Raw genomic sequence first — 16,019 nt, forward strand, 5'->3', positions numbered from 1 at the left:
CTCTGAGGTCCCTTCTACTTTATGAGTAGAGTTTATGAGTCTATGACCCCCACTGAATCCATCTTTTTTTCTTCCAAGAGAAAAGCTGGTTGAGAAATAAGCCCAGAAGACACTATTGCTTTTCTTTCCTGTCACTCCTTTCCCCCTCCTCCTACCCCCCTTTGATTCTGGGGGTAACTATAAATCTTTATACACATATAATCACCATTCAACTTTTAAAATAATCATATAAAGAGACTGTATCCTTCTTTCTGAAGTTAAAGATGGGTGTGATTTCTCTTCCTCTCATTGGGGGACATTCTTTGTTCAGATGATTAAATTTCTGAGCTGTTTTTCTGTACATGAAGGAAATTTTCCATGCTCCAGTCTGACAAAAATACCTGTTTTGGGTACAGTTTCCTGAAATGTGGCACCATATGTGCATCAGTAAACATTATGTGTAGAGTAAATTAAGCTGAGCCTTATAATTAGGCAGTAAGGAAATTACTGTAGACCTGAAAAAGTAAATCAGCAGTATTAAAATGCTCTCCATTTTCTCTGAAGCACTTCAGAGTGTCATTAAAAAAAAAACCCAAAAAACGTCGTGTCACAGTGATAAACATCGAAAAAAAATGCATTTGGAGCAAGGCAACCTAAAAGACACCACAGTTCAAATAAGTCTTCAGATCTGGAGTCCAGGGTGTCATCTCATCGTAAAATTTAAAAGTCAGCCCTTTTGCCACTAACATAGGAAAAAAAGAAAGCCACCTGACTTTGAGACTTTGGGAGGAAACTTTCTCATACAGCAGGTGCAGTAAAGACATTAAGAGCTAGAAGCTCTGGAGCAGAGCCAAGACTAAGGAGAGTCACCCATTATAAACAAAATAGCAACACTGTAAACAAAAACAAGATCAGTATTGCTGGTTTTCTCTTTTGCTTCAGGTTTCAGTAAAGCTCAGCACTGCCCTATTACTGATCCTGTGTTAATTTACAATGTTGGTAAGTTACTCATCATGAATTTTTTTGCATTAATTTTGATTTTCTAAAATACTGCATAAAAATATTATTTATCTTGATTACTTAGTTTTTTGGTTCTTCCTGAAATTATGTGCTGTAGGCTACCACTGCCTCATTCCTCTCCCCCTCCTCCTGGCCCTGCCCCAGAAAGCACAGATCTTGCCAAGCCCTTCAACACAGCACAGTGAACAATCAGACCATCCATTTCTAATCCTGGCCTACGGGAAGAAGAGGCTCAAGTATGTATTCTCCCTCCCTCAAAACAGGTATTGTATCTATGAAGTGCTGATGACTAGAAGATGCCAAATGGAGACAGGTTGCAGGGCTTCACGAATCTTCACGCAAATCTTCCAAAGAATGATGGTGAGACATAAAAGTTCCCCCCACCAGAAATAAAAGCAGTGGAATTCAAACTTGCCAGAACATCACAATTATCTGGAAAGCTTATTGCAATATAGCATTTAACTTGCCACTGCTACATGAACTTAGAATCTCAAGATGAAGCCATATACGGGTTTCTCTCACTATCTGAATGTACAGATGCTCATGAAACCTTTTGCAAGATGACATGCTGTAGAATGAAGAAGCAATCACCTTATGAGGTGTCTTACTAATGGATGCCCAAAACACATCAGGATAAAAGCACAAATGCTCACACAGTTCAAAACTTTGGTGGCTGGATGCTGAGATGTTGAGTGTAGTTTCCAGGGAAGGAGCTTGGTGGCGCTACTCTTGCCGCTTCCAGCGCCCACTGCCTGTGTAAGAGTTGGCTGTAAAATGCTGGACAGATCTTTACATTCACCTTTCTTTGTAAGAGCAAAAATCCTCCAAATTCCTTTCAGCTAGCAAAAACAGAAACCAATGTAGGTTTTTCATAAAAGGCATAAACAGACTTTTGAAAAACAGGAGATACCTGGTATCTGCATTTTGGTAGGTTCTTAAGCTGAACTTTTCTAAAGTCAGCCCAGCAATAGGAAACATCTGGGTTAAAGCATAGAAACTCTCTCTTAAAATGGAGAAAGCTATTATCACAGTAAAAATGGACTTTTTAAGTTAACAAATCTTGCTCTTCAAACAAAAGAACCAAAGACATGAGAGTTTAGAACAGAGGAAAGTTGATGATTGGGATACTTCTAGGCTGGCTGGATACAGATTCTCCATCCTTTCATCACTTGTGTGGTGGCAACTTACTTTATTTTGGGCACTAAGATATGCCTTGAGGAAACAAAGAACATTAGGTCATGAGCATAGGCAAAAATAAACAAACAACTTAAATCTACAGCAAAAAGTGTCATAATAAAGGTATTTAAAATGCTTTAGGAGCCTACTGGATAAACCCTGTTTATAAGAATTGAATAAAGTTGTGATGATCAGGTGACATTTAAGCTAAGCCTTGTAGGAAAAGTTGCAAATTTTCCTAAAAGGAAAAAAAAAAAAAAAAAGAGGGAGGGAGGGCATTTGGAAAAATTGTGAGTTTTCATGGAAAAAGAAGATAAATGAAGGAAAGGGGCATTCTAAGCAGAAGTAACATCAAGTGCAAAGCAATGAAGATGTGGGAAGACTGGTCTAAAAGACTGCTGGAGCTACACTGAACTGAAGGCAGGGAGCCTGGGGTCAAGTCACTGATTGTGAGGCTGTGATGATCGTTTTTTGAAAAGCAACTAAGCAGTGCCAATGGTAATGGAGAAGGAGTGCACTCAAAACACAGTTAGTGGGGATCTAGGGAAAGATAATGGAAGAAATTACACAAGGCAAGAACTTTCTTGAAAAGCTGATTATAGTGGGGAGCACACAGGTATATAGGGTGGAGGAAGGGTAAGGATTTAATTTTAACATACTCTGGAAATTTCATTCAGAAAAGAAGGAAGACGAAGATTGGTTAAGAACATACAAAGTAAATGGATGAATATTACAACCAACATCACCTTCATGAAATTGAGCAGGACCCTGTTGGGGCTCTTGGGCTCAGAAGTCTTTCTGTGTCCTGTTTCTTGTTTAGGCTTCAGCCTCTAAGACTTTCCTTGAGTTCCAGTGGCAAGTTCAGTTCAGTTCAGTTCATTTCAGTCACTCAGTTGTGTCCAACTCTTTGCGACCCCATGGGCTGCAGCACTTCAGGCCTCCCTGTCCATCACCAACTCCCAGAGCCTACTCAAACTCATGTCCATAGAGTCAGTGATGCCATCAAACCATCTCATCCTCTGTTGTCCCCTTCTCTTCCTGCCTTCAATCTTGCCCAGCATGGGGGTCTTTTCCAATGAGTCAGTTCTTCGCATCAGGTGGTCAAAGTATTGGAGTTTCAGCTTTAGCATCAGTCCTTCCAAAGAACACCCAGGACTGATCTCCTTTAGGATGGACTGGTTGGATCTTCTTGCAGTCCAAGGGACTCTCAAGAGTCTTCTCCAACACCACAGTTCAAAAGCATAAATTCTTTGGTGCTCAGCTTTCTTTATGGTCCAACTCTCACATCCATACATGACTAATGGAAAAACCATAGCTTTGACTAGATGGACCTTTGTTGGCAAAGTAATGCCTGCTTTTTAATATGCTGTCTAGGTTGGTCATAGCTGTTCTTCCAAGGAGCAAACGTCTTTTAATTTCATGGCTGCAGTTACCATCTGCAGTGATTTTGGAGCCCCCCAAAATAAAAAGTTTGTCACTGTTTCCATTGTTTCCCCATCTATTTGCCATGAAGTGATGGAACTGGATGCTATAACCTTGGTTTTCTCAATGTTGAGTTGTTTTTTTTTTTAAACTTTACATAATTGTATTATTTTTGCCAAATATCAAAATGAATCCGCCACAGGTATACATGTGCTGATGTATAGAACAGTCTTATGGACTCAATGTTGAGTTTTAAGCCAACTTTTCCACTCTCCTTTTTCACTTTCATCAAGAGGCTCTTTAGTTCTTTGCTTTCTGCCATAAGGGTGGTGTCATCTGCATATCTGAGGTTATTGATATTTCTCCCGGCAATCTTGATTTCAGCTTGTGCCTCATCAAGCCCAGCATTTCTCATGATGTACTCTGCATGTAAGTTAAATAAGCAGGGTGACTGTATACAGCCTTAACCTACTCCTTTCCTGATTGGAAACCAGTCTGTTGTCCCATATCCAGTTATAACTGTTGCTTCTTGACCTGCATACAGATTTCCCAGGAGGCAGGTCAGGTGGTCTGGTACTCATATCTCTTTCAGAATTTTCCAGTTTGTTGTGATCCACACAGTCAAAGGCTTTGGGGTAGTCAATATAGCAGAAGTAGATGTTTTTCTGGAACTCTCTTGTTTTTTTCATTGAAAAAGCAAGAGAGTTTTTTTTTTTTTTTTGGATGGCAAGTTCAAACTGCTGCTAATAAGAGAAGGGATGAGAATGCAAACAAGGAAGGAACAATCAACAAACAATAGTGTAGCCTTGAGGCAGGATCCTGGTTCCACCTCAAGGGATATACAATAATACCTTTGAGCTCTTCTGCAGAAGTAAGTGAAAGTGGAGTTGCTCAGTCGTGTCCCTGACTCTTTGCGACCCCATGGACTGTAGCCTATTAGGGTCCTCTGTCCATGGGATTCTCCAGGCAAGAATACTGGAGTGGGTTGCCATTTCCTTCTCCAGGGGATCTTCCCAACCCAGGGATCGAACCCTGGTCTCCTGTATTGCAGGCTGGTGCTTTGTCATCTGAGCCACCAGGGAAGCCCCTCAGTACATAGAAGATGTTATTAACTACTTGATGAGCATTCTTCATTCCAGAGAGAAGGCCACAATGTGATAACCTTGAGAACCACAGAAGCTCATCAGGAGACCATCTGAGGCCAAATTAAAGAAATGCAGGCCCTGCACACACCTTGATCCTTATCAGCAGCCCTGACCTTGAACTATTGCTATAAAGTGAAAGTGAAAGTGAAGTTACTCAGTCGTGTCTGACTCTTTGCGACCCCATGGACTGTAGCATACCACACTCCTCCGTCCATGGGATTTTCCAGGCAAGAGTACTGGAGTGGGTTGCCATTTCCTTCTCCAGAGGATCTTCCTGACCCAGGGATCGAACCCAGGTCTCCCACACTGTAGGCAGACACTTTACCATCTGAGAAAACTCCTCCCCAAATACCACAGGTTGGGACACAGTTTTTTGAGGGCAGGAGCTCGCTGTGTCCCCCTTTGCCTGACAAAGGAATAAAGCTATTTTTTTCTACTTCACTCAAAGCTCTATCTCCAAGACTCATTCAACACCAGTGCACACAGGCTGAGTTTTCAGCATCATTCATCACAATTTCCTGCCCAAGCAAAGAGGAATGGTGAATTCCCTCAAACATCCTCTGTGATATCCCCGGAAGCCAGGAAGGTACAAAGTGCTTAGATCCTACAGTAAACCAGGGCTTCCACCACTTTCCAAATCTCAAATTCATCCAGCCCCCTTGGGAAATAGGAAGATTAAAAAAAAAAATCAGCTGTCCTGATGGAAATTTCCCCTGAGAAAAGGATGCTAGGAGCCATTTCAAGTAATAAAAGGTGACCTCAGCAAGGAGAGGTCAAATGGAACAAGATATATTTGACCAAAAGCTGGCTGCAAAGATCCACTAAATACATTGTCAGAATCAAGGCGATTAGCTGCTATCATCAGCTCCCCAAAAAGCTCAATTCAGGCCATAGTGGCAAACTCCTGCAGAACACATTTGAAAATTATCTCCCTTTTAGTGTCTGTTTTGGATAGAAAACTTCAGCCTAAACGTAGCCTCCAACAATATATATGGACCAACCTCACTCACTTAGGTTTGGTGTTCTGAAATGTTTTGGTAAGCTTAAAGGACATTCTTAAAAAAAAGAGAGAGAGAGAGAGAGAGAAAAGAAAAGAAAAATCCTTATTTGACCCACCATTTTTGAAAATTTTCCAAATTTCCCTGCTTAGGTATTTCATCCTGGAAAATATGATAGAACTTTTTTTATAATCCTATAGTGGATCTTCCAGTGTCAGGATTAAGATTCTGCCTAGGAGATTTCCTGGTGGTCCAGTGGTAAAGAATTCACCTGCTAGTATAGGGGACATGGGTTTGATCTCTGATTGGGGAAGATACCACATACTGCAGGCAACTAAGCCTGTGTACCACAACTATGGAACCCATAAGCCATAACTACTGAAGCCCGTGCACCCCAGAGCCCGTGCTCCCCAACAAGAGAAGCCACTGCAATGAGAAGCCCATGCTTTGCAACTAGAAAAAATTTGAACAGTGGCAAAGACCCAATGGAGCCAAAAACAAATTTAAAAAAATAATAATTAAAAATAAAATTCAGCTTAAAATTTTTTTTTTTTTTTTTTTTTTGGCCTGGCACTCTTATTGCCTAGAACAACAACAGTGTCCAAAATAAAACCAAAAGCACACATTCTCTTGAATGTTTTGAGACTCAGGCAATGCTATGTATCCTTCTCCATCCAACTTTTCCTTGACTTCTGGGGCATGAAGAAATCAGCAGAAGCGAATAAATCAGTAGTTGAAGCTTCCACTTAATTGAGCAGTTTCCTATTCATACATGTGTTACAGATTCCTCTGCACAGTGCGTTATTTGATTAATCAATATTGATCAAGCTATTGGACTCTTCCTGTGATCTGGACTCACTGGTGAGAAAGAGGTCAAGCTTGGCATCCTCCCCAAGACTGTATTCATGTGTGACCCATCAACCACATGCTGGCTCACAGGAGTCAATTAATCCATGATTTGAACAGTGTCTTTATAAGGGAAGAGATTGCCAATAGTGATATTTTAAGAACTATTTGCAACAGATAAAATCATGTACCTTGAACCTGGTCTAATGAGTGTTTTCCAGGAGACAAATAAGTACGTAGTGGCCTGACATTCAGGGCTGCTGTAATGGGATTTTCCTAAATTAGAAAGAGCTTGAGTATACAACCTGTGATCAAAGGGCTTGTCCAGAGACAGCCTTTCAGAGTGCTCATGCCCTCCCCTTCCTCTGCCCTTCTCCTTCTGGTCTCTTTGATTCTGATTTTGGTGTTTCTGATGCCATTTGTGTTCAGCTGTCCCAGAATTGCTTATGTTCTGTATTTCAAACACCAATTGCTGTATGATCATTTTCTGGTCTCTACATGTTTACAGAAGCAAGGCAATCTGACCAGGATTATTAGCTCTGACATAGGTTTTCAGTGTGAAGAACACAAACCTTAAGGTTTGGAGGAAATCAATATTTTGTTTCATAATTTTTAAATTGTAGCCATATAGATAGCCTCAAATCCTTATGAGGAAAAGCAGCTTCAAGTCTGGAAATAAATGATTTCAAAATGTTTTCTTACAATGAATCTAAAAATAATTGGCCCCATCATGAACAGATGTGAGAAAAAGAATTGAATGCCTTAAAATTCCTTTTTTCTGTAAATGTTTTGGAACATCTATAATTCATGCTTTGAGAAGCCAGCTACCTAAACATAATAGCAGTTTTTAAAAAGATCCAGTGAACCATAACAGCTGGAGACCTGAGAGATGATATCCTATCACAAACTAGAACCCTATTCTCAACATGCACTGCAGATGTTTTTTCTGTCTGAATTACATATATGTCACCCAACCCTGGTGGCTCAGACAGTAAAGAATCTGCCTGCAATGCAGGGGACCTGGGTTCAATCCCTGGGTCAGGAAGATCCCCTGGAGAAGGGAATGGCTACCCACTCCAGTATTCTTGCCTAGAGAATTCCATGGATAGAGGAGCCTGGCAGGGGCGTTCACAGGGTCACAACGGCTGAGCGACTAACACTTTCATTATTTCTTCAGCCATTCCCAACCCCACAATAGTAAAGGTGCTGTTGAAAACCACAAAGCATCTCTACGTATTATGTGAACCGTCTTTGTTCCCCACTGCCTCCCCCAGAGGAGAATAGCATATGGGGGACCCAACTGCATCTGCTAGTTCTTTGGATTGCTAGGATGGAGAAGGGCTAAGAGCCAAGACCCCATAGCTAGACTGCCTGGACAGGGACCTCCAGGCATCCCCACTTAGTGTCACCCTGGGTTCATTACCTGGTTTCATGTCCTCATCTGTAAACAGCCTATTCTATCTCATAGAGCTGAATGAGGATTACATGCAGTCCATTTATAGAAAGAACTTCGAACAGTGCCTGATACAATGTAAAGACTCCATACATGTCAGCTATAATTTAGTTTACATTTTCATGGACAGTGATTTTACAAACTTGGGCTGATGACAGCCCACCTTTAGCCACAGTTTTTACGTAAGGAACTGGGTCACAAAAAGGACAGCTGAGGAGTCTTTAGCTGTAATTATTTCTTATTAATCTAGTGAGCTTTTTCTGAAGTCCTATCTGGAGGCAGGGTGTTGATAAATCGACCTTTAACAAACCATCCAGTGACAAGTTTTGCTCATTTGTTTTTAATCCTTTGTTGTATAATCCATTCTATTAAGTTTGCATTCCAGTGTAAAAGCATTCTATGCATGTTTTGATTGTGACAGCAAAACTGACACTTTTCTCAAGTTGACACTGCATCTCATTGCTGGAATTATTGTGATGACTATTAAGGGTGATGGAATAAGAATTAGGCCATTGATTGGTTTGAGGAATAAGAGAGAGCTGCTAAGTTTAGCAACACACTAACATGTTATGATTACTATTTATTAGCTTCTCATAGGAAAACATTTGAGTCCCGATTTGTTTATCAACTTAGGGGGAGAGAAAGACTAACACAAGGACCACAGTAACAATCAGGATAAACCAACATCACTATAAGCATAAGGAAAACCAAGAGGCCATGCCTAGAATAGTTCACAGGTGGCATATAGAAGAGGGGCATGAGGAGCAGCTGGCAGACACCAACTGGGCCCTCTCTATGGGATAAATAGACCATGTGGGCTACTAGGTACTCAAGCAGGGACTCAGCCAAAAGCTTTTGTTTTTACAATGGGCTGATTCCAGAAACACAGCAGTGACAATAGCTCAGACATGGGGCATACTGTGCCCACAGCTCTAAAATTAAAACATAATGCTTAAAGCTGGCAGTTATATTCCCCTAAATCCATTTTTAACTCCAAACAAAATACTCCTAAAAGGATTCTGTTCTACCACTGCCCACTCTCTTGGGGTTAATTGGCAACATGGATCTATGCCAATCAGCTAAAATAATGCCCCTGGGTTCCTGCAACCTTTCTCACAATTTACGACTCTCCAGTTCCCTGGGACATACTGCCTGGAAAAAAAAAAAATAAGGAGCTCTACTTACTAGAAAATTCTACCTAAAACAGAAATCCTTTTTATTCAATTACTTGATTTTTTTTTCACATGTCTACAAATTTAAGTCCACTTTCTTTCATTAGGCAAGTCCAAGATAATGATCATAATCGACTTTATTTCTTTTTAATTTGGTGACTAGAACTTTGCAAGCCCAGGGTCACCTTCTGAAGAACACTGCCCAACCTTGGGGCTATGAGGAAAAGAGAGGAGGCCCAAAGGGTGGGAACTTATGAAAGTGATTAGAAATATTTTTCTTTGATTTCAGCCTGTGATTTTATTTCTCTAAATATTGTATAAAGGAATATAGGTTTACAGGTAACTAGAGTTGCATCGCTGAGGGTTTTCACTTAGAATCTTTTCTAACAAAGACCTGTCCATAATTAAAGGAACAGAAAATGTTTCAGTTTTCATCTGAACCACTAGCATTCATTGTGTGTGTATTTAGTTGCTCAGTCGTGGTTAACTCTTTGCAACCCTATGGACTATAGCCCACCAGGATCTGTCCATGGAATTCTCTAGTTAAGAATATCGAAGGGGTTTCCATTCCCTTCTCCAGGGGGTCCTCCTGTCCCAGGGATGGAACCCTTGTCACCTGCATTGCAGGCAGATTTTTTTTTTCCTGTTTGAGCCACCAGGGAGGCCCTGGGCCATCACATACCAGAGACTCAGATCAAATTTTGTTAATCCAATTAACTAGCTGCTACTGCTAAGTCACTTCAGTCGTGTCTGACTCTGTGCGACCCCATAGACAGCAGCCCACCAGGCTCCCCTGTCCCTGGGATTCTCCAGGCAAGAACACTGGAGTGGGTTGCCATTTCCTTCTCCAATGCATGAAAGTGAAAAGTGAAAGTGAAGTTGCTCAGTCGTGTCTGACCCTCAGCGACCCCATGGACTGCAGTTTTCCAGGCTCCTCCATCCATGGGATTTTCCATGCAGGAGTACTGGAGTGGGGTGCCATTGCCTTCTCCGAATTAACTAGCTACCCACATCTACGCACATCTAAATTGAACATCTACCTGAGCCAAGCTAATCGGATTCCTTGCATATTCTATCTGCAGAAATGCTAGGTAGCTTCTGTTCAGCTCAGGCAAGGTTTTGTACCAGTACAGGTGTGCATGGAGAAACAGAAGAGATGGGGAAAAGAGATTAAAATATTCCAACATATGGATTGGGATAGAACTGACAGATGGAGACCATCTTAGTTCTATAAAGGCATATTGGGGAAGAGAAGGCTGTTTGAGCCAAATTCAGGGATGTGGTATGAAATTATGCCATAACTGTTGGATCTGATTATCGTAAAACAACTCTCTCTCACCCTTAGTCCTCTCAATCTCTAGGAAAGGTGAGCAGAAAAAAAAAAATGTTATACATGGAATGATTTGAGGGCATGACATATTCCTTCCAATGCCACCATAAAGGAAGCTCTTCAAAGATCTTGTCACCAAAGCATTTACAATTCCTGTACCATGAAGTCCATCTTCAAATTTCACTGCTGTCCAAAGCTAAAAAGAGTCAACACTTTTCTGAGAATTGTAGCATCAAGGTAAAAACTACCGTATCAATTCCTTCCCAGTAAGACAAAAAAAATTCTTGTGACAGGCCATGAGTGAAGAGAACTTAAGTGTTGGTTCCAGAATGTAAAAGAATTGTCCCTATTAAGACCTAGAGAGGGAGGTAAGAAGACTCATTTCATGAACTTTGCCTGGTCGACAACCTGTATGCCTATGTGCTAAGTTGCTTCAGCTGTGTCCAACTCTTTGTGACACTATGGACTATAGCCCCCCCAGACTCCTTTGTCAAAAATGCTGGCAAAATACAGGCAAGAATTCTGGAGTGGGTCGCCATGCCCTCCTCCAGGAGATCATCTGAACCCAGGGATCAAACCCACATCTCTTACATCTCCTACACTGGCAGGTGGGTTCTTTATCACTAGCACCACCTGGGAAGCCTGCTTGACAATCCAGCCAAAGGCAAACCCTAGAGAAGCCTGTTCCCTTCCCATCACTTTTAAAACCTGTGAGTATCAGGCATTAGGACTTCCGGCAGAGGAAATAAATGGACTCATTTAAAGAGTTTATAGACCTAGTTTGGCTTCTTATTTTAGAGATAAGAGGAGACCAAGAGATGAAGGATCCACAGTCACAAGGTCAGTTTAGTGGCAGAGCTAAACTAAAACCCTGAGCTCCAGACACCTGACTCACTGTTGTCTACCATCTCCAATCCCAATTCTTACTACCAATATCATTTCCTATCAGATGGGGACTTTGTATGGAAAGATAGTCTAAGAAGGCAAGGAGAAGCAGACCTGGTCATACTCTCTCTTAATATTACCTACTAATGCCTAAGAAGACAATGTTTTATTCTCCCTTATTTCAAGATAAAATAAAAAGAAAACACTCCTCTAAAGGTTTATTGGGCTTCCCTGGTGGCTCAGATGGTAAAGAATCAACCTGCAATGCAGGAGACCAGGATTCGATCCCTGGGTCAGGAAAGATCCCGTGGAGAAGGAAAGGGTTACCCACTCCAGTATTCTTGCCTACAGAATTCCATGGACAGAGGTGCCTGGTGGGCTACAGTCCATTGGGGTTACAAAGAGTCTGAGAGACTAATACTTTCACTTTCAAAGAGCTTAATTAGCTTATTAACTAATTGTGGTACCTTCTAGAGAAAACCAGATCAGTGTGTCTGTACTTTCTGGTGATAACCTGAAAATAGCCCAGAGAAGCTCCACAGCAGTGATTTGAAGCAGTGTCTTGCTTTCCTTCAAATCATTTTTTAAGATGCTCCTTGGCCATTCTTGCCCAGAAAGTTTGCTAATCTCTGTACTTGACATGCTTCAGGGATGAGTATTATTGATAGATGATGCAGCCCTGACAGTTCAGCTTTCACAGATACAGAAAGTAAAGCAGGTGTTGCCTCAGAGCAGAGGTTGGTCCCAGATGACCAACACTTAATGAACGAGATGGATATATGTAGAAGCTATCAGCAAGAGATAAGGCCTCTGAGGCAGAAATCACGAAGGAGTTCCTTAATGGATGGTACCATTTCTTCCAGGAAAAGAACACTACAGAAGACAGTGGAGCTCACCATAGCAACACAGAAAATAAGATGTACTAGAAACGGGTTGTGTTCATGCAGCATTTTCAAAATGAAAAGGGACCCTGACTAGATTCCTTCCCCCTCCCCCAACATGGACCCTTCAGGCTAATGATGCCCTTAGCCATTTAAATCATCCAGCTACCTTTCCTTGCTTGGTTTCCCTGCTTCCCAAACAACCATCTGATAAGCAAATTTTCCCCTAGATTTATGTCCCCAAGGAAATACACTGGGTCAGAGACCTTAATTAGCCCATCAGATTAACAGTTGTGTTTCACATTAACCATTGGCACTCTTGTTTATTCATTGATTGCCTTGGGAGTTTTAGTAAGAACTAGCAGAAATTAGAGACTGGTTCTTCACATCCCTAGGTCTGAAAAGCTGAAGACTATATGTAAAGGGCAGAAATTTTACCACCTAGGAAGATTGTGTCTGGTCAGTGTGAGGGTTTCCCCTCATTGTCTGCCACTCCTGACTTAGGGGTTGTTTTCATCACCATCACTATTGCACTTGTTATATCTGTTTGCTCAGCAGACTGATTTGTTGATGAAAAGCTTCTGTGTATATGTAGATATTATAAAGAACAGCAAGCTAAGTATTGGTCTGAAAAAGGACATTCTTAGACACCACCACTAAGGATTAATACCAGGCACTTATAAAGCAAAACAGTACCTGTCTCCTTAGATCTCTTGTTTTCTTGGTCATCTTATCAATTGCAATGTTTAGAGGATCTCCTTTTTCTTTTCTTCCAGTCTATTAAGAAAAAAAAAAAAATCAGATTTAGAAAAATTCAATGTTAGTGACATTAAAGGTTAAAAAAAATTAAGAAGCACACTTGAGTTGTAGAGTTCAAGCCATTAAAAAAAAAAAAAAAGGAGTCTTTTCAATACCCAGTTAATATAACTTGATCTCTAAAGTTAATCTCTCTGAAATAAAGATTAAAAGTTGATGAAAATCAATACATTCTCAAGATGGTTACACATATGTCTGTTCAACTCCATGCAGATTTATGTTTTATTCCTTTCTCCAGACATTCAACAATTAAGTAGATACAAGGATGTTTTTGTTATTACCTTCAAATACAAGTGGGTTTTTTTTCCATTATATATTTCTTCTGAATAGAAAACTATTGAGATAATAAAACAAAACTAGAAAAAGAATAATCAGAATTTTATACTAATGTATCCTAAGTCTTTTTGTAATTTCTGTATCAAAATAAAAAGAGGTGCTTTAGTAGAAAACATAGTGTTTTAATCTCTGTTCTGCCATGCACTGGAATGCTAAACATGATAAGAAGGAACCCACAGCTTGAGGCCAGAGGGAAAATTCCCCTTATGACTGTAACAAGCAGAGGCAAAAGCAAAAGATAATAGTAATGGTATTTGATAAATTGTTCACAGGAAGTTTGGAAGTTTAACTAGTTTCTATTCTTTCCACTCCCTTGGTATTTTTTTTTTTTCGAATTTTTATTTCTGTAGTAACACAAACCAAACCAAACAGAATCTCCATTATCTTTAAAAAAAAAAAAAAACCACAGCAGCAACAACATTCCCATGGATAAAAAGCTAGGAAACCAGAAGGGAAAGAGACACGTGTACCCCAATGTTCATCGCAGCACTGTTTATAACAGCCAGGGCATGGAAGCAACCTAGATGTCCATCAGCAGATGAATGGATAAGAAAGCTGTGGTACATATACACAATGGAGTATTACTCAGCCATTAAAAAGAATACATTTGAATCAGTTCTAATGAGGTGGATGAAACTGGAGCCTATTATACAGAGTGAAGTAAGCCAGAAGGAAAAACACCAATACAGTATACTAACGCATATATATGGAATTTAGAAAGATGGTAACAATAACCCTGTGTACGAGACAGCAAAAGAGACAGTGATATATAGAACAGTCTTATGGACTCTGTGGGAGAGGGAGAGGGTGGGAAGATTTGGGAGAATGGCATTGAAACATGTAAAATATCATGTGTGAAACGAGATGCCAGTCCAGGTTCAATGCATGATACTGGATGCTTGGGGCTAGTGCACTGGGATGACCCAGAGGGATGGTATGGGGAGGGGGGAGGGAGGAGGGTTCAGGATGGGGAACACATGTATACCTGTGGTGGATTCATTTTGATATTTGGCAAAACTAATACAATTATGTAAAGTTTAAAAATTAAATCAAATTAAAAAAAAAAAAAGCTCTGTATAACTTTATGGATGGCATTATCTTCCTTTGAAGAGAAAATAGTACCCCAAATCTTTGTCAAATCTATTAAATTATCTAAGCATTAGTCAAACACCTTAAAAATTTATTTATGTTCCCAGTGGTAGGCCAATTCCTATTTATACTCAGTTTCTGTAAAACCATGCAGGTCTCTGCAGCAACTTATGTATGTGATGAAATGAGATCCCAGGTCATAAATTGTGCCTCACAGGATATGTTTTGAGGATCTACAGAAAATATCATCTGACAGATTTCTAGATGTTCTCTTTCATTGGCAAAATCCTGGATGTGCAAGGCTGAAACATACACATCCGATTCACATATACCTAGATTTTGGACATGAATTTGAGCAAGCTCCAGGAGATAGTGAAAGACAAGGAGCCTAGTCTTCTTCAGTTCATGGGGCTGCAAAGAGTCGGACATTACTTAGTGACTGAAAAACAACAGAATTAAATCAGTTACTCTTTTCTAAAACTTGCTTAATTACTTTTTTTCCTCTGAATGAATGGTTGGTTGATGTGTAATCCTATAGCATTTTCATGAAAAAGCCCAAACTAGGGCATATGTATACATTTTTAATCATTTAAAAATCCTACAAATTCCCATCACCATTTTCCACTCCTTGAACTCAAATGCTGACCTCTCAGATGTACACTCTGAAGTTTTATAAGTAGAAAGAGCTTAAAAGAAATTGACTAACATTTACAACTCTGAAATATCAGCATAATATTAGCTCCAAAGCAACAAAAGTATATGGAGAAAAACAATGTGCTGCTTTATCATCTGAAGGCAGCTGTCACATAGAGGGTATAACTTCAGTGCTTGGTGAAGTTAGGTGAGACACTAACTTGCTAGCCAAAACTGCTTCTTTTCTCTTTGGTTTGCTCCTTGGAAATAGGATGTCTGCCTTCAAAATACAGGCACTTTTATGGAGTTCTGGACCATGATTCTGGAATCAGAGATTTCTTAAGCCTTTTCCATGCATGAGAGTAATTAAGAATTTACTTTGAAAACTGAACAATTGTGAGGTGAAGAAAGTGGAGAAAACCACTACACCATTCAGGTATGACCTAAATTAAATTATGACTATATAGTGGAAGTGAGCAATAGATTTAAGGGACTAGATCTGACAGACAGACTGCCTGATGAACTATGGATGGAGGTTCGTGACATTGTACAGGAGACAGGAATCAAGACCATTCCCAAGAAAAAGAAATGTAAAAAAGCAAAATGGCTGTCTCAGGAGGCCTTACAAATAGCTGTGAAAAGAAGGGAAGCGAAAAGCAAAGGAGAAAAGTAAAGATATACCCATTTGAATGCAGAGTTCCAAAGAATAGCAAAGAGAGATGAGAAAGCCTTCCTCAGTGATCAATGCAAAGAAATAGAGGAAAACAATAGAATGGGAAAGACTAGGGATCTCTTTAAAATAATTAGAGATACCAAGGGAACATTTCATGCAAAGATG

General features: G+C 40.2%; 1 protein-coding gene across 5 annotated transcripts in view; it reads right to left on the reverse strand.

The window, feature by feature from the left end:
- Window positions 1–16,019, reverse strand: part of CTNNA2 (catenin alpha 2) — a 1,359,097-nt gene that overhangs the window by 293,984 nt on the left and 1,049,094 nt on the right. For all 5 annotated transcript variants that reach the window (XM_027555570.1, XM_027555573.1, XM_027555568.1 and 2 more), the window contains exon 8: window positions 13,004–13,084. In XM_027555570.1, the coding sequence (XP_027411371.1) occupies window positions 13,004–13,084 (81 nt within the window). The remainder of the gene's footprint in view (window positions 1–13,003; window positions 13,085–16,019) is intronic.

Source organism: Bos indicus x Bos taurus, chromosome 11, assembly GCF_003369695.1.
Source record: "Bos indicus x Bos taurus breed Angus x Brahman F1 hybrid chromosome 11, Bos_hybrid_MaternalHap_v2.0, whole genome shotgun sequence".
NCBI classification, from domain to species: Eukaryota; Metazoa; Chordata; class Mammalia; order Artiodactyla; family Bovidae; genus Bos; species Bos indicus x Bos taurus.